We start from the raw sequence: 27319 nt of genomic DNA, 5'->3' as shown, positions 1-27319 counted from the left end.
TTTTAGTCTTTTTTTTTTTTTTTTTTTTTTTTTTTTTCCTGATTGTGACAAGAGGCCCTAAGAACTGCTAGGCTTCTGTTTGAACTTCCATATCAGTAGAGACGTTGCTGAGTCCTTGGACAATCATTCTTCGCTTGGGTTCCGAAACTGTCTAACCGGTAGAACCAGAGCTGCTATAAGCTGGGGTGGCATGGGGGTGTAAGCTGCTCATCAGATGTGACTAAGGGAAGAGACCCAGTTTCATTGCCCCTAATCTGTCCACTCTGGCTCTAGGAGAAACAATGTCCGACAGTCTCAGTGGAGTGCCACCTTAGCTAACCTCATGAGGTGCTAGAACCGAGTCTTCAGATGATGACTCTAGCATCCCTTTCTGGATGATAAGCTGCATGGTAAGAACCTCAAATCCTCTTAGTTAGCATCAACCTCATCAATGCCCTGCTTCACTGTAGGCTCTCCAGTGAGATACCATGGCAGCTAATAAGGCATTGGCTCAATCTGTGGATGATAGAAGCATGGTGGATGGCAAAGACAGTTCCAGGTCAGAGTGTCTTTTCATGTGAGAACTCGCATGTGACCAGGAGTGGTTTGGATAGTTGCCTGGAGTCCTTCATGCTTTCACAGTATTGATGGTGTGAAAGGGAGACCTGAATGAGTTGATCCTTTCTGTTGCTGCCCCATTTTGACCTTGTGTAAGTAGCTGTCCACTCCTTGTATCTGTTTTTGAACTTGGGGCTTTGAGCCACTAGGAGTTAAAGGTGGGCTGTTTGTTAGCAACATCCACAATCCCCATCCCACCCTGCCTTTGCTATGGACTGTTTTAGGCTGAGCACTTAAGGTTGTCTGAAATGGTGCTCTCGGTAGTTATTTCACTAGATGCTTCCCTAACATCTGATGAGCTTTCTTCCAAGAAGTGCTTACCATAGTGTGTCATATTCTCTTTAACTAGTTAAAGAATACTTTCCCCCACCAGATCCTAAACCCCAAGATAGTAACAGGGACCAACTAATTTGATAATCCATATATCTTCTGATGGCTAGCACAGGGTCACGTGTAATAGATATTCAGTAAATCAGTAAATTACTAGGTAGATAAATATATGAATAAATGAATTGTGCATATTTCTTTAAATGTTGTCAAAAGAATATTCCTCCATAACAAACAAGCAAACCCTTATAGGTCAGAGCAGCATCTCTCTTTGTTCTCTCAGGGAAACGAGAAGCCTCAAGCTATCTTCTGAGTGCACCAGTTGATCCTGTTGGTCCCAACCTCCGGGTGGACAGAGTGCCACGAGCAGCGTGCTGGCTGGTTTTCAGCAGCAGAAGTGCTTAGTGACAGATAGCGAAGATGGCAGGCCGCCTTAGGGCTGCTGTCTTTTGGTTTTACTCTAACAGGACTGGCCATTAGAACCAGGTCAATAGCATACATAAAGGTTTGACCTTACTCTTTTTCAATTCTTATCTAAGCAGCTTGAAGGAAGAAAGGTGTTCTGTGTCTGATTGGGACTGCTCAGTGGTGGTGTTACAACACCTTGGCAAACTGTAAAGTCCACTCCATGTGTCATAATGAACCACAAGGAAGTATTTTCTCTCAAGTGTTTAGTTAGAAGTCAGATTCTTGCTAAATAACGATGCTAGGAAACACATCAAACTACAAATATTTGCTCCAGTAGAGGTTAGTGTACACTGTATGATAGCAAAAGAAACTGGTATAAGATGAAGGGAACAGTCCCATGCTGGTCATCATTAAAAATATATGAATATTTTTAAGCATGAAAGAGTATAATAAAATAGAGAAAGTATAGCATGTTTTCATATGTACATACAATGAGATTATCCACATTGAAAGCATAGTATCGCATGTCTTTGACATATACTTTTTAATAAAATTTTCACTAAGCCCTTTTGCTATGTATAGGTGGAGACAGTGTTAGCCTAATATTAATGTACCCTGTGTATGACCAGTTGGATTGGTGACGTGTCACAAGTGTGGGCCAGCATCCATAAATGCTTTAGTGCTTAGCATAATGCCTGACACTCAACTGGGACTCAGTAAATATTTGTTGAATGAGTATTGTCAGAACAGTTGCCAATTCTCTGTATATTTCTAGCATAAACCAGGTCCCATAGCTTTAGATCCAGCTAACAAGAAATTATAATACTGGATGTTCTTACAAGGCAGAGTAAAAGCAAATTTTGTCCCACTAATGGGTGTCATGGTAAACTTCTAAAGGCAGACTGGAAAGCATTAGGTGTTTTGTATTTGAAAGCCAAACATCTAACTGGTCATTTGAAAGTCAGTCAATCAATCCATCTGAGATACTCAGTTCAGTTACAAGAATGACTAATTTTATACTAGATTCTCACATGATTCATGAAGTGTGTGAATGACTCAGACCATTAATATCTCACACTCCTGTGATCTCCCCTCCCAGTGAAATGATGCCTGTAAGGCATTAATGGTAATTGCAGGAGGAGGAGATCTTGACTTTGCCCTGTGGCAATAAAATGACACACTTTTGAGTAATTACACATGCATGCAGTATTATACAGAAGAAATGAGGTATATTATATAACTTTATTACTATTTCTGTTTGAACATAGTGAAAGTAGTACTCAGTTTCAGTATGGTTGCAATTGATTTCCACCTTTTGTTTCTACCAGTACCCCCCTACACAAACAAACAAATACTGGCTTCTGTTTAGAGGAAGGACTAGCCACCAGAATAATTAAGTCAGCTCATTGATTACCTGTCCCTGGAGGAAATGGCTGCAGTCGGGGGCAGCCAGATTGGGTTTTAGTTAAAATGTCACTAAGGGGCCAGAGAGAGAGATCTCAGTAGGTAAGGGTCCTTGCTACCAAGCCTGACAACCTGAGACCAATCCCCCAGACCACATGGTGGAAGGAAAGAAACGGTGACCAAAAGTTGTCCTCTGACCTCTTGCCATGTGCAGTGTAGCATGCACATGCCCACATACATATCAATAAATAATTTTTTAAATGCAGTTAAATATTTACAATTGATTTTTAAGCCAAAGCTGAGCAGTTCATTGGGGGGTGTTTGGAGATTTGTGTGGTTTTTGCATTACTGCTTCATCTTTTTGAAATGATTTATTGAACAAGGTCTGGGTGTTTGGCATGAGCTTTTGTGCCTTGCTCTTCTCTTGCGAGAGTCCCAGATGACTCAAACTGAGCTGCATGGGCTCTTCTTAATCTTTATTTAGCTCAGCCTCTCTGAGACATTTGACACTTCTTAAAATTCCTTTCCAAATTTTAGGGCACTTTCTTTGATTGACTTGTTAACTCTTACAGGATTTCTTTTTTAACTCTTCTAGCTGTCTGTTAAATGTGATATTCTCCAAAGTTCTATCTTGGTCCTTCTTGTGTTTCCATTTATTCAATCTCCTTGGTGATCTCATTCATTTCCATGGTTTCCATTACAGTCTGTTCATGGAGGCCTCCATGTGGGTGTCTCCAGCCTTAACTGAGTGCAGACCTGTGGATCCAGCCACTCTGCAGGTCTGTCTCTATAAAGCTAAGCACAATAGTAATCACGGAGATAATAACAACCCCTCATTATAGAACACTCTGCCAGGTGGCAGAGGGCCTCATTGCGTTGTTTCATTTATTCTCAGCAAATTTGTGAAATGAATACTGTCATTCCTACCCTTATGAGAGGAAATCTGAGTTGGATGCATACAGTGGCTTTTCTAAGGTCCTTCAGTGAGTAGTGGAATCTCGTCTCTAAGTCTAGAGCCCAAATTTTTATTTTTAACACCTTAGATTAATATGTCTAAGTGGATTCCATTATTGTCCTCTCTTCCACACACCTTCTGCTGCCCACCACCCCACATAAAAGGAAATTTCAGGAGCTGGAAATGAAGCTCGGTGGTATAGCTCTTACCTAGCATGAGACAGGCCTGGGTTTAACCCAAGCTCATAAACTGTAGGTACAGAAGCATTTATTTATTTATTTATTTATTTATTTATTTATTTATCTATCTATCTATCTATCTATCTATCTATCTATCTATTTATTTATTTGTTAGTTAGGATCTTAGGTAGCCTACATTGGCCTTAAACTATGTGGCCCAGGATGCCCTTGGACTCCTTGATCTTCCTGCTTCCACTCCTTCGTGCTGGGATTACAGGACCACACCACCATGCCCAATTTCAAAACTACTTTCGTAAATATGGGGGAGTCAAGCTTGTAGTCTTCAAGCTGATCTATCATTTGACCCCTATGTTGTTCTAAAAAACAGAAAGTGCTCCTTATCAATCTGGATTTCCAATTTAAATTCCAGAGCCTGCAGGATTCTGTGTAGCAGCCATATGGATCGGGATAGCAGTTCTCTCTGACTCTACACTATTCTGGCTGTTACCTGAGACTTTTTTGTATATTTTTGCTAACCCAGCTCTGAACACTCCAGTACTTGTTAAAAACTGCTGTGTTCAGTGGGACCGTGGTGGCTCACACCTTTAATCCCTGTACTCAGGAGGCAGAGGCAGGAGGATCTCAGAGTTCGAGACCAACCTGGATCCACAGAGCAAGTTCTAGAACCGCCGGAGCTACACAAAAAAACCCTGTCTCAAAAAAACCAAATAAGATCGCTGAGCTCCTAGATCACATCTTCATAGTTTTTGATTTTCTTTTCCAAGTGACATCTATTACTTCTTGCTTTTAGTGTTTTTTGTTTATGTTTCCCCATTGCATCCTCTCCATCTTCGAACATGTTAACGTGTCTGTGCTGATGGCGGAAGGAAAGGAATCCAATTTCTGATCATCTACCATATGCCAAGGTTTAAACACCAGAAGGGTTTTGTTGTTTTGACATTACTATATATACTATGTACACACACACACACACACACACACACACACACACTCTTCTGGTTTCTCATAAAGAGATGACGACAAGAATCCGAAGGTTTCCCGAGGATCATCCGTCAGCACAGCCTGGAGTGGCGTCCATGCTCCTCTCCCCCACCTCATTTCATTCTCTGTGAGGATGACACACCTGCCTCTTCTTCCCATGACTTGGTTCCTGCTACTTTGCTCTTCCTTGCCACTAAAATATCCGAATTCTCTTAGTTCTGGATGGTGTGAAAAAGGAAGAAAGAGAAACTAGGAAAGAATCAGGAGTGAGGAATGTCACAGAAGAAAGGAACAGTATTTTTAAGACAAGTTTTTCCCCCCAAAGGGAAACAAGAAAGCCCAAGTTAGAAATCACTACAGCTGACACTGAAGGTCCCTGTCAGACTCTTACTTCAGAGCAGCTCTGACTGTCTCACCTGCTGGCAAGAGTCATTTCCCAGCAGGCCCACAGGTGCTCAACCAATGATGGGGATGGGCAAGAAGGCCAGTGGGAGATAAGAAAAGGAAGTAATCTTTGCCAAGGCAGCCATAACTGTTTATCAAGACCTTGTTTCAGAAAGGGGGGAAGATGGTATAATGTAGGCATGTAACCTCTGCTACTGGGGAAGCTGAAGCAAGAGGATCCAAGTTTAAGGTCTGCCTGGGCTTCAGGTTTAGTGAGGGTCTGCTTTAAAATAAAAAGGAGAAAAAAAGTTTAGGATGTAGCTGTATTGTGTGTTTGTCTAGCATGTGTGAGATGCTGGGTTCACTTGGTATCCCAAATGAAAAAAGAAAAAGAAAGGAAACATAAATGAATAGATTGTTGTACTGCCTTTTGTTATATATTTTATTGTAATTTATATATTATATGTAATATTTTAGAATAGATGGGTGAATGGATAAAAATGTGTGTGTATTGAATATTTGACACATTTCATAAATACCAATAAAATGAATATTATCATCTTTGAAAGTTTTGCTTTCTATTCATGTTTCATATTTCATATTTTGTTGACTTCAAATGCTGATTCCTGGCTCCATCATCACTCTCCACCCTGTCCTCTGTGTAGTGCTGCCGTGGCTATTGTAACTGAGTTATGGGAATTGCAGGGATTGCGTTTGCTGAGTGCTTTAAGGACTTTGCTGATGAAGAACACTTTTTTCTTTTGATTTATTCTTCTATCATAGAGTACATCCCAAATGCAGTTTCCCCTTTCTTCTCTCTTCCCAGAAACCCCCATTTTCCCTCTCCCCCAGTTCCACTGCTCCTCCATTTCCCTTCAGATAAGAGCAGGCCTCCCAGGAATATCAACCAAACATGGCATTACAAGATGCAGTAAGACTAGGCGCAAACACTCACGTCAGGGCTGAACGAGTTTTCCTTATCATCTGCTCAGATCTGATATTTGCTCATCATCCCAGCTCGTGACCTGATTTCAGATTGGTCAGACTCCTTAAGAAGCCTCATCTGCCTTTCTAATCACTGTTCTGCCATTGTCTTAGCTGAATGTGAGTCCATTTTCTTTTGTAAACTAGAAATCCTTCTCTATAGAAAGAGCGGTTTGGATCTGAGATTACCCTGAACTCTTGATGCTGTAGTCTGGAATTTGTCTCATCTTATTTTGTCATGTATAGTAAAGGAAGCTAGCTGGTCATCATTGGCTCACAGCTCCTGTTTTCTTTAATATGTATTATTAAACTATTAAATTTGCCATGTCTTTTCTAATTGAGTTTTATTGGTTCTTTAGCTTCTCAGGAGCTATTTAGAAAATTTTATGAAACTTGTCATTGAAGCACATTATGGTTATTGCTGCAGCAGTTGGTGGTGACTCAAGCATGGCCGAGTGACACAGTAAAAGACACTTCTTTCACTCTGCTGCATAAGTATGACTGGACATTTTTGGCATTCTGCTTAAATTTTCACTTCTGCCTAGCTCATCAGAATCCTAGCAATTAAGCAGGGAGTGGTGGAGCACTTTAATCCCAGCATTGGGATCACTTGGGAGGCAGAGGCAGGTGCATCTCTGAGTTTGAGGAAAGCTTGGTCTACAGAGTGAGTTCCAGGTCAGCCAGGGCTACACAGAAAAATCCTGTCGGGGGGGGGGGGAAGAAACAAAAACAAAAGCCATAGCAATTAAGTAAAGAAAACAATTTTCTTCTCTGTGACCAAAGATGGTCACAGTGGGCAATCTTTTGCTTCACGTGCATTGGTCGGTTTGAGAACTTAGAAATACATCACACTAATTTGAAATAAAACCAAGAATTTTCTTTAATTAGAGGGTAGAAGATAAGTCCTTTAACTTCTTTTATATTAACTTTTAAAAGTTAAACTTAAGTTTTTAAACTTAGATTTTTAAAATTAACTTTTTAAACTTTTTAAATTTTTAGCTTTTTAAAATTAAATTTATTTATTTTATATCCCAATAGCAGTTTCCCCTCCTTCCTCTCCTCCCATTCCCTACCCTTGCCTCCCTCCAATCCACTCCTCTGTTTTTGCTCATAAAGGGACAGGTCTCCCACAGTTAACAAAGCATGGCATATCAAGTTGAGGTAGGACTAAGCTCTTCCCATTGTATTAAGACTGGGCAAGGAATAGATTCCCAAAAGCCAGCCAAAGCATTAGGGACAGCCCCTGCTCCCACTGTTAGAAGTCCCACAAGTAGACCAAGTTACTCAACTGTCACTTATGTAGAGGGCCTAGGTGGGTCCAGAGATTGTGGGGGTGGCCGACCAATGATTGGTCCAGCCTCAGTCCCATGCCACAAGAATGAGCCCACCCTGACACTCACTGCCTGGAGTGCCAGGACCCAGAGATTGGATGGCCCAGAGACCTAGGATAGAGTCAAACACGGAACAAAAAATGCCAACGTAATGATGCCTAACAATAGTTCTTAACATTTTAAAACTGATTAAAAAGATCAAGGTTAGATGGTCTATAAGCTGTCTTCCAATCCAGAAATTATATATTCCAGTAATATCAATAATAAGTTGATAATTCTGGCTTTTATTAGATTAAGTCCGTTTGGTCCTATTAATATGAATTTGAAATAATTGAGTACTAACTCCTATCTGTCTGATAAGCCAGACATTTTTCAAAGAGTTTCTGTTTCAGTAGGAGTAAAAGACAACAAGGGGAGTTTTTTAGTGGTTGCCAGCACAGCGGTGAGCAGAGCAGGAGGAGCGGAGATGTGGTAACTAGAACCCGGGAGCGAGGAAGTAGAAACCGGCTCTTCTCTACCAGGTGGACACAAATAGAAAGTAAGGGTTGAGAGGTGGCTGCTTGTCCAGACTTCCTGAGTTTGATTCCCAGCCCCTATGTTACGTGGCTCCAGCAGTCCTAGGGGGTCGGGTAGCAGGGCTATCCGAAACTGCTAGCCTCTGTGTAGGCACCTGCACTCACAATGTCCATACCCACACAGAGACACATGTACATACACATAATTTAGAATAATAAATGAAAACCTAAAGAAGGAAATGGAATGTAACCAATGTCAAGATCTTTCTCCTTTTCCAAAATCATATTCTGTGGACATCACTGATAGGCCAAGAGCCAAGTCCCACTGGCATTTAAGATTTTCTGGCAGAGGCTGGGCTGTAACGAGTGGTAGAACGTGTGCTTAGCATTCAGCAGGTTCCACCCTCGCACCAAAGCAAAACCAGAGCTAACGGTGGGAGCCACAGTGCTGTATACAAGACCTGTTATGTCTGATTTTCATTTCCTCATCTGTAATATGGAAGGTTAGGTCATCTCTGGTGGGTTCTGAGAAGATGAAGAGCTAGCTTGCTCCTGGCAGCAGCTCCTTGAGTTTACCAACAGAAAACTTACACGTTTACTCTTCAAGATCCAGGTAGTTGCACCGCCAGCCATCCTCCTGTCTTTTGTCCTATAATTGTCCCCAGTGGCCTAGGTAGTAAAGACGAAGTTGCTTATTATTTTCTCCACACTAGAAAACTTGCTATTTAGATGGGAATGCTTGGCCTTAAAAGGCTTTTGCCATCAGAAATGGCTGAGAGATGAGTGGTAGTGGCGGTGTGAGCAGTGAAAACATTTAAGACGTCAAGCAAAATTTCACTTCTTCATAGAGAAGGAGATTGTTTCCTGAACTGAATCCTGGAAGAGTGGACCCAACCTCACGGGTCTCCGACTCTACTGCCGATGTGGGGTAGCTTGTTTAGAACCAAGGCACTGTCTGCCATTCCATACAAACAAAGGGAAAACCACAAAGGTATGGGCCACACTCAGAAAGATGGACCAGGGGCTCTAGTAGAGTGCTGCTGCTGCCGCTGCCGCTGCTGCTCCTGAACATTGTTCTAGAAGAGATGATCTAAGTTAGCTAGGACAAACTCAGGGACAAGACAGATGGTGCAGATGTGGTAGTGCACACACAGCCAAGTGTGATTGGGGCCGTGAGTAAGAATGTAATGTTCACAATCCGATACGTTTAATATTTCTGCATGGCTGAAATTTTTATACTATTTAGGGAGAAGAACATACATTGAGAGTCTGGCTTTGAACAGAACAAGGGGACCCTCACTCCTTGTTAGGCTGGGGAACTATGGAGGCCAAGATTGAAGCCTTAGTTTCTGTTGTATTGTGGGGCATCGCTGTCACCAGCTGGTCAAGGGCTAGAAGAGGACACTGAGACCAACAGTGGAGTAACTGCTCTTGACAAAGGGACAGGCCGAGCAGACATTAGTGAAGGAAGGGCAACGATGCCCAGGTCTGGGCTGTTGCCTGGCCTCATCTGCAGTTTTCAGTGAGGTGATGGACACAGAGACAGGCGGTGTGGGGGCGTCAGGGAAGGCAGAACCAGCAGGTAGAGGGTGAGTCCCAGCACCTTTTCTGAGTATTCTTGTTACCTCTGGGGAGAAGCTTTTTCTCCCCTTCTGTCCTTTGAACTAAATGAGGTTAACAGTATCCAGTGACCCTTGTTGACAACTCTGGTCTCTAACTTAGATGAATTTCTTGTCTTCCTTAGGTAAAAGAAGAACGTCCAGAAAAAGTGCCAGATTTAAAATTACTAGTGGAGAAGAAATTTTTGGCTTTGCAGGATAAGAATTCTGATGCTGACTTTAAAGACAATGAAAAGTTTGTGCAGTATAAGCAGCAGCTGAGGGAGCTGAAGAAGCAATGTAAGTCTGCCGCTTTGCTTTGGCTTTTGACGTGAGGGACCTGACCCGTGAGCAGTTCTCTCCTCTGCTTGCTTTCTCCTCCTGAGTGCCTTGTCTTGTTGCGGTTTTGTGTTTGTCTAATTTTAGTTCCAGTCACCTGTCCATTTCTGAAAGCCTACAGTTTCCACAAAGTGTCTCACTGCTTGGGAGGGAAATTCAGAAAACAAAATAAAATGGGAAACCATTTTATTCAGATGATGGTGGTAATTCTTTCAAAATATGAACTGCTGTGCCAAGCTCTAGAGTATGTTTGTTCCTGTTTGCTGCTGTGGAGCAGCGTTGGAGAAGGTCCCTCAGTGTTCTTCTCAAACACAGTCCAAGTCCCTCTGATGCTGTGCCCTGGGTACTGTTAATTCCTTCCATGTGATTTTAAATTGGCTTCTACTTTAGACGGCTGTTTTGTTTACGGTTTTTAATTGGCATAATTTTGACTTGAAAATGAGATTCAGCAAATAATTCATTACACACACACACACACACACACACACACACACACACACACACACACACAATGTACCAGAAATAACATGTCTGATGCACAGTGGAGAACCAGTGCTCTATTCTCTCCTGGTTTCCACGTGGTTCTCAAAACAGTGTCAAGTGAATTACGTCTTGTTTTGGTCTGTGAATCTATTTAGTTGTGTAGGGTCTTTTTGTTTTGGTTTGTTTTAGAATTGAGATTCATTTATTCCTTAAAGAACAGTATAAAGGAGCAGATAAATTTTCCCTCTTTAGCATTACTCGTCTTTCAAGTTCATTTGTTTACTGACAGAGCAGGGATGGCACATGTGGCATAGATTCATCTTATGGCCACAGATGTACTCAGTGTAGCGATTTGTGTTTTAAAGTAGGCCTTCTTCTAAATAGGAATGTTTTCTTTAAATTGGTGCTGAGATCTCAAAAATGACTGAGGAAGCTGCTTTAGTTTTGTCTATTTTACAAATAACTTAAGTTTCACAATTTAGAAAGTTTTGCAATCATGATGAGACTGTTGCTGTTCTGTAGATTTAAACAGTAAGCATTTTCCCTCTGTTTGGTTCTTCATTGAATATTGTCACTTCCAAAATCCTTCTACAGTAATTTTGTACTGTTCCCCGAGTAGAGAGTAACCCCTAGAGGAGACAGGATGGGCCTTTCAGTTTTCACATTTCTCAGACACATACTTTGAAGTTTAGGGTACTTGGTTCTACAGATTATGACAGATATAACATCAGGTCAGAATCCCTTACTTTAACAGTATTTCATAATAAAAACTAAGGGGTAAATATAAAGAAAATCTTTCCTCTTTGTTAACTCACAAAGTTATTGTTCTGTAAAAGAAATTATAGTGACCTTTAGAATAATATGGTCTTGGGGGAAATTCCTAATTAAGAGCACGTAATGCAACAAAGTAAGTATTGAAGTTGTAATTATTATGGAGCGAGAGAGAGGAGAACGAAGAGAAGTATGTTTCCCCAGGTTTAGCTGTTCACATCATTTGGACAGTTAAATCTAATGACAAAGTAAATTTATATTGAACGAAATGCTTCCTTATGCAAGAGTTCCTCATACATTGCAACACTGGGATTAACAGAACTTTCCCTTTAATTTCCCCTAAAATGTTACTTTTAAAGGTCTAGATCTTGAATAGCAAACAGAATATTGGTATTCTTTTAAAGTGCTAGTAGAGCCGGGCAGTGGTGGCGCACGCCTTTAATCCCAGCACTCGGAAGGCAGAGGCAGGCGGATCTCTGTGAGTTTGAGGCCAGCCTGGTCTACAGAGCTCCAAAGCCACAGAGAAACCCTGTCTCGAAAAAACCAAATAAAATAAAATAAAGTGCTAGTGTGTGTGTGTGTATGTATGTATGTATATATATATATGGTGCACTGTGAGTTAAATTTGCAGGATGTCTGATGGCTTTTTTTCCCCCACTCTCCTTTGAGACTCTTGATTAGGACCAAGCTCTCATAGTGAATGTAAGTCCAGATTTGAGGTACACTGTGACTTATTAAATGGGCTAGTGAATCTGCTCTGAGATATGTTCTGCAGTTAAGGAGTTGAAATAATAATCTTTTGTTTTTAAAGTTTGGAAAGTAGAAGTGAGAGACAGACCCTTGCTTGTAGTTGCCTATTTTGATGAAGTAGAATCTGAAGTGAGACCCAGGCATAGTGGGGCAGGCCTGTAATCCCAGCGTTCATGGGTAGAGGTGAACAGATCACTGAAGTTTGGGGCCAGCCTGGTCTACGTCATGAGTTCCAGGCCAGCCAGAACTGTATGGCAAGACTATCTTAAAAGATAAAAACAACTGAAATATGTGTGTAAAAGGTTGTTCTTTCATGAAAACATCCATGATATGTTCTCCATATTCATTATGTGAGGTATAATTTGCAGGGGATTTACTTTATCAAATCATAATTTGATGAAAGAAATGTCATGTAGTTCTTGAACAGGGTTACATTAAGGTGGAGGACGGAGGTGGTTGAGTGGTGGGCAGGACTAGGCATACTCCGCTGCAGTCACAGTTCCCCTTGCCAGAGCTAAGCAGCTAGTTCTCAGTTTGTGATCCCATGCCTCTTTGACATACTGAGTATACACTGCTGGGGTCCCAGGGTTTCAATTTGCACGTGTATGCCTCAGTAGTTATCCTGTTGGAAATCAGAACCGAGGATTAAAACATAATTATCTGTTTTAAGAACTATGCCCATTACATGTTAAATATAAACATATCAGACATTTGATATGAAGTGTAACTACTCCCCAAACATAAGAAAATTTACTGAGACAAGAAGGCATTGCTTCTCATTTTTACAAAGCTCAACTTCTGGCCCACAAAGCAGCTGGGCCCTCTCCCTTGCGTTTGCATTGCTCTGTGTACCTTGTTCTGGTGGAAAGAAAGTAAGGTCTCACACATTTGAATAGTAGTTGCGTTTTCAGACCACCAGAAATTCCCGTTTTTAAAATACCAGATCTGGGCTGTCTCATACAAATACAGCTGACAAACTAGGAATACTTTTTTATAACTGTAATTATTGGAGGAAATTTTCAGTTGTTGGGGGACTCAAAGCAGGGGTACACTTAGTGATGTGAAAATAACATGAAAATCTGTTTTCAGTGTTTATAAGTAGGTGATTGGAGCCCAGACATGCTCTTTTGTTTATGTCTGTGCAGCTTTCACAATGTCATTTCAGACTCCATGTTGCATCACAAACCACTGGTCCACAGAGCTTATAATACGTGCTATCTTGGGGCTTTACAGAAGAAGTTTACTGATTCCTGATCTAAACAACATTCAGAAATAAGAAGAGTTTCTTGGTTTTTTAACTCTTGATTCTCTGCTCAGCCCCCAAATACCACACATTTTTCTTAGGGTATTCAGAACACTTTAATGTAGATTGCTTGTTCTGCATTAATTCATGTAGTTGATAGTCTTAAATGAATACAAGTTGACAACTTAGTACTTGAGGACAAAGACAATATATACAGACATAAAACAATGTGAGGACCATTAACATAATAAATCAAAAGCAAAGACAATGTCAGAAACAAGTATTATTGTGAGGAAAGTCAGAACGTTTTTTTTCTAGCCTGCTCATATTGCCTGTCATCAGTAGGGGCTCTGTGGAACAATATATTCAGGAACTTTCTGAGGTTGGGCTTAGGCTCTGTAGGAAAGAAGATGCTGATCGGTTCCTGCAGGGAAGAGGAGCCAGTGCAAGTGCTAGCGTTTCCCATCCCTAGAATGTAAACCTAATGGATTAGCTGTACTTGTCTAAGGATAGAATTACTCCAAAGATAACATGTTCTATTTGCATATAGTAATGTTGGAGTGATTATGTCTTGTAGATAAACTGCGTATCAGATCCGGCTCCTTTGAACACATCATTTTTATCCCTTGGATACCTGATGCCCTGTTGTGGTTGTTTCCCCCCATGTTGTGGTAAAAGCACCTGGCAGAAACAGCCTCAGGAAGGAAAATTATGGTTCACAGTTTCCAAGATTTCAGTCCGTGTTCATGTGCTTGCACATCATGACAGCAGTCACATGTGGAGAAGTTTGCCCACTTCTTGGCTGATCAGGAAGGGCCAGGGACAAGATATACCCCCAGACCTGTCCCTGGTGACCTACTTCTTTAAGCTATGCCCCGCCTCCTAAGGTTTCCAGAACCTCACAAAAAAGATGGGAACATTAGTGTTCAACACATGAGCCGTTTGGGGAAATTTCATACTTAATACCTTTCTATTAGAGAAAATTATGTCTGCCCAGTTTATTTCTCAGGATTGTCACCCAGATTGTGAGGTACTGGTTCCTTGTAAACACTCAAACGTGTTTTCATTTATTATTGAAATATGATAGCATAGTTTATAGCATCATAGAAAGAATATACTCTTAATAGCCAGAAAAGCTACATCCCAACCTGACAAATTATCTTTTACATCTGTTCTTTTTGTCAGCCAGTTAAGACAGATGTGTATTTTGTATTCATCTGAGGTTTGTCCTCTTCCTTTACTGTGATGAAAGTCATGGTCAGGCTCTGTGATGTACCCAGTATAGGAAATTCTTAGCACTTGTAAACTGATGCATGGCAACCACCATTGTTTGAATGCCTGTCTGTGCATGAGTACTGTCTGTCTGTCAACCACCATTGTTTGAATGCCTGTCTGTGCATGAGTACTGTCTGTCTGTCTGTCTATCTATCTATCTATCTATCTATCTATCTATCTATCTATCTATCTACCATCTATCTATCTATCTATCTATCTATCTATCTATCTATCTATCTATTCCTTGCTATTTATTTCTCACCACTCACCAAGATGACTGGAGGATGGTAACACACCTTGCTTTTGACCCATAGTACTGAAGTTCAGGTACCACTGAGTGACATGAAAAAGCCTGTGTGTTTTGGTTTATATCTCTTTTTTTGTTTTTGTTTATCTCAAGTTCTCCCGACTCTTGAAAAAGACTCTTTTCTCTTAACTACTTGACTCATTTTTTGAGAGAGGAACTTGTAAGACTGTCAAGTAATAATTCATCAGGGTCCCCAATCATGGAACTGTGTTCTGATGCCCTTGAGGGGAGTCTGTCTGTCTAGCCGACAGGAAACTGTCCCTAGCAGTGGATTTAGAGAGCAGGGAGTTGAGATCCAACAGACAGTGCGTACTCTTCTTTGCTCAAGCCCGTGATCCTGACGGTGCATTTGATACACAGCACTGAGACTGACATTTCCCTTGTAAATAGCTGCTGTGTTTTGGCAGAGGAATGGGATATTCATTACATCACACGTTTACTGCGAGTTCTGTGAAATTTATTTCAAGCCTAACACACAGTAAACTGGCGCACGCATCCTCATTTCAGTCTTTACAGTATCCACATGGGGAAAGGAACGAACAAACACTGCGGGTCCTGTTTTTAGCAGACCTCACACTGTATAATGAGACTCATGGAGGTGTTTACCCAGTGTTTCAGTCAGGCCACGAAGCTGGCACATACATTCACAAGGAAAAGGAAAGTTTTAGAATGAGAGATGGCTATATTTAAAGTTAGTAAAGGAAGCTCCCTTGTCAAGGTACAACTGAGTCAGCAGCAATTGGAACAACTGAACTGTGGGTGTTTCTCTCGTTGTGGCTTTTATGAGGGTGCTGTTACTCATACTAGGAGGCAGCTGGACTCTAGGAAGACCAGAGCCTCCGTGCTCTGGAGCTGACAGATGTTATACGTAAGGAAATAATTACACTGTCAAGTTGTTGTTACAGAAATTAGAAAGGTTTCGGTTTTGTAATCTATATATAATCCAAATATCAGACATATTATTAAGTATTTCTAGTACCTTGGGGTTCTTTTTAAGACATGCATGTATTTGTGTTTCAGAAAGATTTTTAAATAGAAGCTGGCAGCTCAATATTACTGTGTTTGCCTATAGGAGTGGGCAAGAGTCAGTTAATTGTTCTGAAACTCTAAAGTGAAACAAAATGTGTCAAGTTAGTAATTGCTATTTGGCTTTAAAAAACACCTGGGATTGAGTACTCTTTACACATATGGTAGCAGTTATGGGGGCAGGGCTGGGCGGAGACATGGCTGCAGCTGACCCATGAGCTGCACAGAGCTCCTGACAGAATGCATTGCTAGTGGACAACATTTGAAATCAAGCCAACTGGTATACCCTTGCACATTCAGAACAATAGTGACTTGCTACATTTCAACTTAAAGTTTTAGAAGCATCCATTCAAGTAATACAACAAAAACATGATATTGGGAGTAAAAAGCTGCTTGCCCCCTCTGACCGCTCAGTTTCTATCTTTGGGTCTCATATACTCGCTTCTTGAAGACTTCCTTCATCAACTGTTGGAATGTGACATGCTCAGTTGTCAGAATACACACTGCCTCTATATTACCATCCGAATTAATTTTCTTAGAAATTATGTATCTGAAAGTCTTCCTTAGATAGATGTTCAGAAAGAGTGGAGCAAAATGAGTCAGTGCAGTGGTATCCCTTTCAATACTAATTCTAATTAATACAGAAATAATAATTTGAGCTACTATCAGTAGAAGGTTAGTTAAATATGCTACACTGATGATGCAGAATTTTTACCTTTATAAAGAACCTTAGGAATTAAATGCTTATACTACTAAGAGTTTTTAAAAGTAGGATACAAAGTTTAATATTAGCTCCAGGCCTGGTAGCTCATGCCTGTATGTCCATACTTTGAAGATGAGGCAGGAAGTTTAAACCAGCTTGAGCTACATGAGTTCCAGTCTGGCATGCACTACATGTAGCCTGAGGCTGCCTCAAAAAATAATAAATAATAAATAAAAGTTAAAATGTTTAGTATGATTGTATGTAAAGGAGACTTTACCTGAGTGTAGTGGCACATGCCTGCAATCCCAGAACTCTGGAAGCTAAGAAAAGAGAACGGATCCGGGGCTGAAAGCAGCTTGAGCTAGATAATTATACCCTGTCCCAAGCCAAAACTCAGGTAGATTTCATCAAACTTTGAAACATTTAACTCATTAAAAGACAAAGAAACTATTCAGGAAATGAGTAAGCAAACTATAAATTGGTACAGAATATTGACCTATCATGTATTTTGCAAAGGCTAGACGATATTCAGGCTCTATGAGAAGTTATAACATAATAGAAAGAAAAACGTTAGTGCCGAACCCAGGATTGAAGACTTCCAAAAGGAATTCACAGAAATAGCCAATTAGCATGTGCAGAAGATCCCTGCAAACCCTCACAACCACGCACTGCTGGGCGGCATCGTGATCTATCCCACCTCCATCCTCAATTCCAAGAAGTATGTGTGCACTTGTACTCCACCCTCTAAATGAGTCTGTATAATGTCAATAAAAAACTAACTGTTTTCCACCACTACACACTGCTACAAGCTAGAAACAACAAAAATGCTGCTTGGGAGGGTGTTTCTTTAGAAAAGATGAATAAAGTCTGGGGCTGTAGTTTAGGACTGGAGTGCGTGGCCCAGACGTGCAGGCCCTGCACGCCATCCTCTGCCACTGCAGAGTGTGGAGGGCTGCAAGTATAAAATAAAACAAAAGGCGTGTTCTTTCCTGAGACTTCAAAGACGCTCTTACTCCATGCTGGCCAGCAAACTCATCTGAGCATGCTGCTACTGTGCTCGCCTGTCACCTAGTCAGGATTCACCTGCGGTTGCTGTCTTTGTTAGTGCCGTGTCATGTCGTTCTGGAAGCAGCAGAAAGAATGAATGGCTTTTCTGAACCAGCACTAACACTTTGTGTCTGCGGGAAGCAGGGGTGCAGTGTTTTCTATTTCTGTAGAAGGCATGTTTTATCTTCAAAACACGTGTATTACTTAACAGCAATGTGAAGGAGTGATTGGAGTGTAGTTGTGTTCCACAGATGAGGTTCTGCAAAATTGAGTTTCTTGTATGTTCCGTCTTCTCCCAGAATTCATTTTGTCCCCTTATAATTGACACCTCCCAACATCTTCACCAACGGGCAATTACTGTTGATTTTAAGTCTTTCACAATGATGAATAAATGGAACAACACAGCTTGCAGCCCTTTGAGTGACTACTTTCGTTTACCAGAATGCATGGTGGTCTACCGTTGGTGCTGTTGACATCAGCAGCTTGGTGGTGATTTCTGAGTAGTCATCTGTCACATGTGTGGTGCATTTATCCATTACCCGTTGAAGAGCATTTCTGTGGCTGTCGCTTGTGGCTTTCGTGAGCAGAGCTGCTCTAAGCATCCACCTACGTGCTTTGATGTGGATGTAGGTTTGCATTTCCCTTGGGTAGTTACCTAACCAGGGCATTGATGACTTGTGTGTTAAGTATATGGTGTTTTGCTTAAAGAAACTGATCAAATGTTTTCCAGCATGCAGCACAAGAGGGTTCTGGTTGCTATGCACCACTACCAGCACAAGAGTTAGTTTGACTTTATTTTAAATTTAGTCATTCTAACTAGTATGTGATGGTATCTTATAGTTTTAACTTACCTCTTTGATTTTTTTGTATTTTAATTTTCATGTAATGTTCATATTTCTCTAGTCAATTATTACATTTGCTCTTTTTTGTTGTTGTTTATTTTTCAAGACAGGGTTTCCCTGTGTAGATTTTGGTGCCTATCCTGAAACTAACTCTTGGTAGACCAGGCTGGCCTCGAACTCACAGAGATCCACCTGCTTCTGCCTCCAGAGTGCTGGGATTAAAGGCGTACACCATGACCACCCAGCTCTACATTTGCTTTTAATTTATTCCACATACACCAGCAAAAGTCAAGTATAGTGGCCTGTACCTCAGCAATGGGCAGTGCAGAAATTTAGGATCATTTTCATCTATATAGCAAGGTCGAGGCCAGCCAGGGCTTCATGAGATCCTACCCCCAAAATATATAGAAATATAATAACCCCCAAATACCAACAGTGTTAGTGCTACCTGGAAATGTTAAATATGAACTGCCATGTTCTACTGCAGACCAGTTGACTCTAAAGTTGTGAGAGAAGACGAATTGAATTTTAATTTTTCCTGTATTCTGAGTTTGAGAACCATTGTCTCTAGTAGAGGTGCTCACCTCTTACTAGACATCAGGAGCAGCTGTGAACATTAAACAAAATGACAAAAATCCAGGCCTCATTCCCCAGCAGGGAGATTTAGGCAGGCCTGTGGGCATTCAAGTTCCCAAGTGGTGTTAATGTACAGTCAGGCTAAAATTAACCAGTCCAGTACAGCTTGCTTGAACATCGATTCAAATCTGACACTAGTTCCAGACTTCATGTGCTTATTATCCAAAAGAGAAAATTCATCCATGAATAGCCTAGTATAGTTAGAAGCACATACTGGTTACGCAGCTATCGCCTCATGAACTACAGTGTACTTGGTGTCTTGAATGTGATCTTGTCTTGATTGGTAGTCCTGTCTGCCTTGAACTTGATGGTCTTCTTGCCTAAGCCTTCTGGGTACATACCTGGCTATATTGGAGAGCCTTATTTTTTTGCTGAATATTGCACTTAGCATTCATTCATTCAGTAACTATTAAGTGTGCTGAAAAACATGAATAAATAAAAAAGTCTCTGTTATCACAGAACCTACATTCTGGTCTTTGGCATTTAGTTAACCCAACTCTGATAAGTATTTTATTGACAATACAGTACTTTGCTTTGTGATTTTGAGTACATGTGTTTATTTGTATACATTATTTATACTGAGGTATGTGTGCATGCTTGTGTTTAATTCACATGTTAATAAGATGGCTAAGACTAGCAACCACCAGCAAATTTGAGAAGAGAAAATATAAGTTGAGATTGTGTCCAACCAAGTAGTAGTCTATATTTTTTTTTATTAACTCGGGGGATTTTACTCTTGGAAAGTATGATTCTATGATAATAACACTAATAAGATTGATACTAATCAGCCCACGATACTGTAGAAGGATTAGATAAGATCCTGTGTCTAAAGGGGCTTTATAAACTAACAGACTCCCTAAATATTAGTTTCCTGGTTCATTTACTCTGATGATTTTTATTTATATCTCAATGTAGAAGGGTAAACAGTTTAAGAGGTTCTATCAGTGGCATGAATTCGTAAGTACAAAGAAACAAACTCAACGTAGGTTAGTCATTTTGCAACATTGCTAAGGGATTTTAACGAAGGCTGGACTGAAAAGTAGTGAGGGATGCTCTGTAAGTGACAAGGTGTGAGTGAAAAGCCGTGGGAAGGGAAGATAGTGTTTGCAGTGTATATTGGCTTGGCAGCATTTTCTTGATGGGGAAGCAGAGACTGAGTGCTTAATAAATGTTAAATGGGCATAGTGAACCGTAACTGCAGTCCTCATATGTGGGAGGCTGAGGCAGGAGGATCTCCATGAGCTCAAGGCGGACTGAAATATGTAATGTAGTGAGTTCTAGATCAGCCCGGGCCACAGATCTTGCCTTTTGAAAGAACAAAAAAGAGTAGTCTTACTCATATAGTGAGCCGGCCTGTGCTTGGGATGAAAACACACTCATTATAAACAGATGTTGTGGACCTGTATCATTATTGTGTGTCGTATGAGCCTTCAGTATGTTAGGGATTCTTTGGTAGATTGAGCTTGAGGACATGAACATGGAATCTTCTGTCAGAACTTGATTATTTAGTGAACTTCATTTTAAAGAGAAGATGGTGTAATAACTTTTGTATACACACATACACAGGGGTGTGTGTGTGTCTGTCCTCACTGAGGCTTTGTTTTGTTTGCTGCTGGGGATCAGTCAGGTCAAGGACCTAGTTTTTGCTGGACAAGTGCTGTAACCCGCTGGGCTTTGCCTCCAGTCCATAGCTCCTGTTAATCTACTTCCAGGCTTCATCTCCCCCAGGGTCCTGCATAGTAAGATCTACAATAGAGAGGGGAAGGAGGCAAAATGGCTTCCTGGAAAAGTGGCTCTTGCTGAGAATCCTTTGACATGGCCTCCACAGTCAGCCTGGCACACCTTGTGACACATGCAGCCCACACTGCTTCCTCCTCTTGGAAAGATTGCAAGCTGATAATAGGTTTGTAGAAGAATTAATTTGAGGTATATAGATGTCCATATTTCTTTTGGCTCTCGCACCCCACATGTATGGCTTCCTTATTAATTTTGTTTTTCAGTGAATAGGTAACTCCTGTGTGTAGCATTGAGAAGGTTTGAGAAATAGTCAAGTAATTGATTCCTCTCATGGGAGAGGCAAGGGGGTTGTTCAGAGGAGAGGTGGGAGTCCTAGAACATGGCATGTAAGATTCGGAGAAACAAAATTGCACATAGCAACAGCACATGTTTCTGATCCTAGCACTTGGGAGGCTATGGAAGGAGGAGCAGGGCTTTGAGGTTAGCCTCAACTATATAGCAAGTTTGAGGCCAGCCTGAGCTATAGGCTGAGCTACTTGGTCTCAAATAAAATAAAATAAAATAAAATAAGAAATCCAATCTTATTCTTTGGACACTGACCTGGTTATAGCATAGTCTGGGGACTGGGTACCATATGGGGAAGAGGAAAGAGGATGTTTTACAGGAACAAAGGGTTGAGAGTTGAGTATTCAAGTTATAGATTATAAGTATCATCCCTGTAGTTAAGATTAATAAAAGGCTGCATCTGAAGGTTAAGCCTAGCATAATTCCATGATAATCTAAGATAGTTATAACCAACTATTTAGATTCAAAGGTGCACCAATGCCATAATATATTTTTTGGTAATTATATTTTTGGCATTCAATGCTAATGTGATAATTGTAGNAAGAGAATATATTTAAAATCTGAAGGATTAGATAGATGAAAGATTTTTCAGTAAGAGCTTTAAAGACTAAATATCACTAGGTTATTTTAAATAAATAAAAAATACGATTTTCAGGTTCACATAAATGTATCAGCCTTCTCTTCCTTTCATCTTTAGTGTGCAGTTTATATTTGGTTGAAATATCACGTAAGTGAAAGCAGACTATCCCCCTTGGTAATCTGCACCCTAAGGAATTGCTGTGGAACTAGGACTTAATATTTACTTGAGGAATAAAAACCTAGAGAAGATTGTGTGTGTTCATGCATCCAGGGTGTTCTCCCCCTTCTTTTCCTTCCATGGCAAATGTTCGACACATACTAGTCCTGAGCATGAGAGGATAAGACAAGGCCTCCTGTCCCTTTTCACCAAGGGCACCTTGGCCTGTCTTTCTACAATGTGTGGCTGCCAATTGGCTGGAGATGCCAGACTTCCTGGCAAACTTCCTCACCCAATTTGACCACTGAGTCCTTCTTGATGGAAGATTCTTCCTCTTTTTCTTAGGTAACACTAAACTTTGACTTAATTTCGATTGCATAAAGTAGGAAACTTATAACTTAGGCTCAAGAACTTTCCATCCCCTCGGGATCAGCCTTGATTGACAGTGTCCACTATTTCTGTTCTGTTGTGGCATTGATCCTGTCTCCCCTCAAAACATCAAACTGACCATGATTCTTACATTTGGTAGGATTGCAGTCAAGAATCTATAGTAGCCTATTTACAAATATTTTCCTTTTGTTTTAAAACACAGTGCTTTTATTTTATATGCACCAAAAGCACAAAGAAAGAAAAATTCTCCTTGTTAGAGATAGGTAAAGGGACTGGAGAGATGGCTCAACAGTTAAGAGTGTCAGTAGACTTGAGTTCAGTTTCCAGCCCCCACACAGGGCAGTTCACAGTTCACAGCTGCCTCTAACTCCAGCTCCAAGGGATCTAACATCCTCTTCTGACCTCCATGGGCATTGATATTTACACACACACACACACACACACACACACACACAACAACAACAAAAACCCTGAAATACAAAATAAATCTTTAAAGAGGGCGTCAGTCACTCATAAACTGTGCCATCTAGTTCTGTTCCTGGAAACTTCTCCCAAGGCTCTCTCCTGTTCTTCCTGTTTTTTTCTACTACTAGCCATATATACGCTCAGCTCCAGCTTGCTGTCTTGCAGTCTTCCAAGATGATTGATGATTGCACAGGGTAGATCTGATGGTGCTTGTACTTGTGAAACTGTCAGAAATGGATTCATGTTCTTTTGGTGGCTCCCGTCAACCCTCTGGAGTAGTAAAGGCTATCTGCCTCCTTTCCTCCCTTCTTCTCTCTAGTCTTTCATCCCAGACACTCATTCATAATCCCCAGAAAGTACTAAGTTCTCTTTCACCTCCAGACCTGCTCATCTCTTTGTGGTACATTTCCACCTCTTTCTTTCTTTTTTTTTGCTTATAGGAAGCCCACCCCTCTGTCTTTCTGCAGACATCACAGACTTCCATTAGACTATTCAAAAGTAAAGGAAATGCATATTTGTCCTGTGAGACCCTTAAGGGAGGAAGTCCCAATCTGGGGAGAACTGTGTGACAACAATTAGGAAAATGTGCGCTAGATTGTTTGATAAGAAGAGGAATAAGAATAAACTTATGGGAACTTTGAAATAAGCCAATTGCTTTGCATTAGACTGTGGAGAATAGAACTTAATATTAAAATATCCAACTTTTAATATTTGAGTGATCATAAGTCTGTCCTCTGGCTAGGTCAGCAAACCATTCTGTGTCCTCTGCTTTTGGTTGCAGTGTATCCCAGTAGATACAGGAACTAAAATATACCATTTTCTCATCTTGCCTGACTCATTTGATGCAAATAGCAAGTTCCCCCATGACCCAGTCTGTAAAAATAGAAAATGCATTATTACATTTTGAGAACAAGCTTTGAGAGGTAGTGAGCTATTCTTTGGACACTGACCTGGTTATAGCATAGTCTGGGGACTGGGTACCATATGGGGAAGAGGAAAGAGGATGTTTTACAGGAACAAAGGGTTGAGAGTTGAGTATTCAAGTTATAGATTATAAGTATCATCCCTGTAGTTAAGATTAATAAAAGGCTGCATCTGAAGGTTAAGCCTAGCATAATTCCATGATAATCTAAGATAGTTATAACCAACTATTTAGATTCAAAGGTGCACCAATGCCATAATATATTTTTTGGTAATTATATTTTTGGCATTCAATGCTAATGTGATAATTGTAGAACAAATACTTTATATACAGATATTTCTCTGTAGTACTCAATAGGAAAATTCAGGAGCAGTCAAAGCTTTGAGAAAGCTATTCACGTACAAAAGGTTTTATTATATAATGATAATGTTTAAATTAGTGTGTCTGTGCATTGGGGCGCGTGTGTGTTTGTTGTCTGTGAACAGAAATAGAAGAAAAAGTGTGAGGTGCAAGTGATCCGATTAAATGGCATTTTGAGTATATGAGAGAAACGATTACAAGGGTAGGTTGGACTGACTAATAGTCATTTTTTTCTTAATTAAGCCAATTTAATTAAATAATGGAGAGTGTTCAGTTTTTCATTCGCTGCATCATCTGGTTGAGTTTGAACTTGAAGAAGGTAAAGCTGGTGTGGCACTTAGGATAGACTGGAATGGAAAGCGTTCTTGCTGACAGTGGTCCATTGAAATGCTGGCGAGGTCCTCAGCTGCTGCAGACTAACTGTGAGAACAGATACAAGAAGTGTTGTGCTGGCAGAATACTGGCTGAAGAGGATATTAGACCTCAGAAAATAAGGCGTGGAAAAGTCCATGGGAGGGTTTGGAAGGAAGAAAGGGGTGGGTAAATGATGTAATTATTTTATAATTTCAAAAAAAATTAAAGATACCTTACCCCCTCCAATAAATAAATTTGGAGAACAAAATATAAGTTGTATGATGGCTAGTTGTAGTGACACATGCCTGTAATCCCAGCTCTTGGGGGCAGAGGCAGGAAGATCTCAAGTTTGAGTCTGGTTTGGGTGCGTAGCAAACTGCAGGTCTTCAGTCTGCCTCAACAGCTCATGTTTATTGGTTCATTTAAAAACTACTGCAATATTTATTTGTAACTGCTGAAGTAGCATGTCAGTGTGTCTGTTTTTCACCGTGTCCTTGGAATACTGCCCCTGAAGAGCCAGGGCATTTGAAGGACTCTTTCTTCCAACTCATCTGTGTAGTCTGGGACATGGATGCTTATTCAGGGATCGGATCAGCTTGAAGAAAGAATATGGCCCAGTAGAGTTCAGCCACAGTTCCTTCACTTCTACAGCATTTGTTGACTCTTCTCTCTCATACCTGACCACAGACCAGGTATTTAGTAAAAGTAAAGGAAATGTTAGTGTATTCCTTGTTTTAAGAAATTTGTATCCTTTTAGGATAGACAACATTTATATCCAGTAAGTGCCAGCTATTGCTTTACTAGACGATAGGATATGATGAATTTGCTATAGTCCTTTAAACAGAGCAACGACGATATTTAATGTAACAAGTGGACACAAATGACTGTTCAGAAGGAGATGAGAACGCTGTGTTGCTGAGCTGGAGCAGGAGGAGGAGGCAGATGCGGGAGTCCTGGTCCATGTGACTCATGTAATTACCAACCTGAGAAAGCAAGGTGATGGCTTCGTAGAGAGAGTGAGGTTTGGATAAGACTAAGAAGAACTAGAGTTTGAGTAAGTGGAGAGGTAGGAATCCCGCTGAGTTTAGAATGGAGTCATGTTTTCTCAAGAAGGTAATTATTTAATTAAAGATAGTCTTCCTGAGATCATACAGCCGCGGCAGCACAGTGCTGGCAGTATGCTGAGCAGGACGTTTCCTCTCCTCTGGTGTGGGTGCCATTTGGAGAACTTAGAATAGCATGCTCATTCTACAAGCGAAGGGCCCATTCCATTGTCGTTGAGCAGTGCTCATCTTACCCAGATATCGATTGGGGAAAACAGAAACAAATGTGTTTCCCTACTGATGTGGAAAGCCAAAATGAACAAAACTCAGGAAACCCCCATTGAGTAATGGCAACTGGTACTTTCTACAAGTGTATCTAGATCTAGGTAAGGTCTAAACTGGTAGAAATAATTGGGGAATTTCCTTTTCTAAATTTGAAAAATAAATTTGCTTAATAAACTTTGTTTTTTAGCTGGTCCTTACTGAATAATTTAAACTTTTTGGAGACGACTCCATAGAGATGCATTTTATTTAATGCTAATCCGTATGTTATCCACATCCCTCAGTTCAGTCAGTACCACGTGTTGTATCTGAAGGGCTAGCCATTCTTAGTGTAATTTCACTGCCTTACCTCTCTACACCTGAGCTTCTCTTCAGGTGTTTTAGTAAATGCACATTTTTAGAGGATGATGTCACTTAATATTGTCCTAGCAGTAGAGCTGACATAAGGCACTCACTCTGCTTTTCTTCTTGCCTGTCTTCCTTCCAGCTCCACGTTGTTTGTAGACTGCACATGTAACCTGGAGCCCAAATGGTTCTGGTTGTTTGGCTTCCACAGTGATAAGGTTGATAGTCTTGGATACATGTGAAGAAGTGCCACCTTGCCATTAGACTCCATTTGAAACACCCCTTTTGTATCTGTATCTTTTTGTCTTTCCATGTAAACACCCATGGTTACCATTCTCTGTATCTAAATACTTGGTGAACATCAGATTCAGGCAGAACATTAGAAGCTATAATAAAGGTCTGCTTTAAGACCTTTATGAAGAACCACTTTATGTTGAAGAAAAACTCTTATCTAAAGTATTAAGAAATGTCTTGAGTATTGTAATTTTGACCAGTATCATCCCTCTGTTCTTTCTTTGTAATTACTGCCAGGATGAGTTGTGCCTTACAGCAAAATAAGTATGAGATTAGAAGACAGAATTAGGGATCTGTGTCTAGATTTAGAGTACCAAACGCCAATACTAGGCCAGTCCCCTCAAGCCAAAATAAGCACAAAGCAGGGGTCAAGAGAAGTTATAGGCCAGAACAAGGTAAGCAACCAAGGGAGCATAAGAGCACCAAGGGCCCAGGAAAACAGGGAAATCTAGAGCCCCAACCTCTAGGACTAGGGGATACATGGGCATTAGAGACGAGGTCACATTGCAAGAAAGGAAGCTGAAACTAAGCAAGAAGGCTGCATTGTGGAAGCTCAGTATCCCCACGAGGAAATGGGTTAGTGAGGAGCCAGTGCAAGACGCTTCACAGCAGATGGGAGTTTGACACAGATTAACCCCCTTTGCTCTTCTTAGAATTATTATTTAATTAACAAGCTGTATTTTTAATTAAAAATGCATTTATTAATTTCTCCATGTGTGTTCACAAGTCATGTGTTTGGAGGTTGAGGAGAACAACTTCTGGGTGGTTCTTCTCCTTATACCAGGTCCTGGGTGTTGAACTCGGATTGGTATGCTTGGCAGCAAGCCCCTTTGCTCACTGAGCCATCTTGCTGTCCTGCTTATTTTTTTTAGACTGTTTGTTCTCTAGTCTTCTTTGTTTTCTCTTCTGACCACCCCTCACCCTGGGAATGATTATTATT

The 27319-nt window shown here is 40.7% G+C and overlaps 1 protein-coding gene across 2 annotated transcripts in view; it reads left to right on the top strand.

The window, feature by feature from the left end:
* Window positions 1–27319, top strand: part of Nsmce2 (NSE2 (MMS21) homolog, SMC5-SMC6 complex SUMO ligase) — a 202633-nt gene that overhangs the window by 60897 nt on the left and 114417 nt on the right. For both annotated transcript variants that reach the window (XM_050145358.1, XM_050145359.1), the window contains exon 4: window positions 9831–9984. In XM_050145358.1, coding sequence (XP_050001315.1) covers window positions 9831–9984 — 154 coding nt within the window. The remainder of the gene's footprint in view (window positions 1–9830; window positions 9985–27319) is intronic.

Source organism: Alexandromys fortis, unplaced genomic scaffold (assembly GCF_014885135.2).
Source record: "Alexandromys fortis isolate MF-2015 unplaced genomic scaffold, M_Fortis_MF-2015_v1.1 scaffold_2_1_26212458, whole genome shotgun sequence".
Taxonomy (NCBI): Eukaryota; Metazoa; Chordata; class Mammalia; order Rodentia; family Cricetidae; genus Alexandromys; species Alexandromys fortis.
Note: the sequence above shows the minus strand (reverse complement) of the source record. Positions and strands in the feature narration are given on the sequence as shown.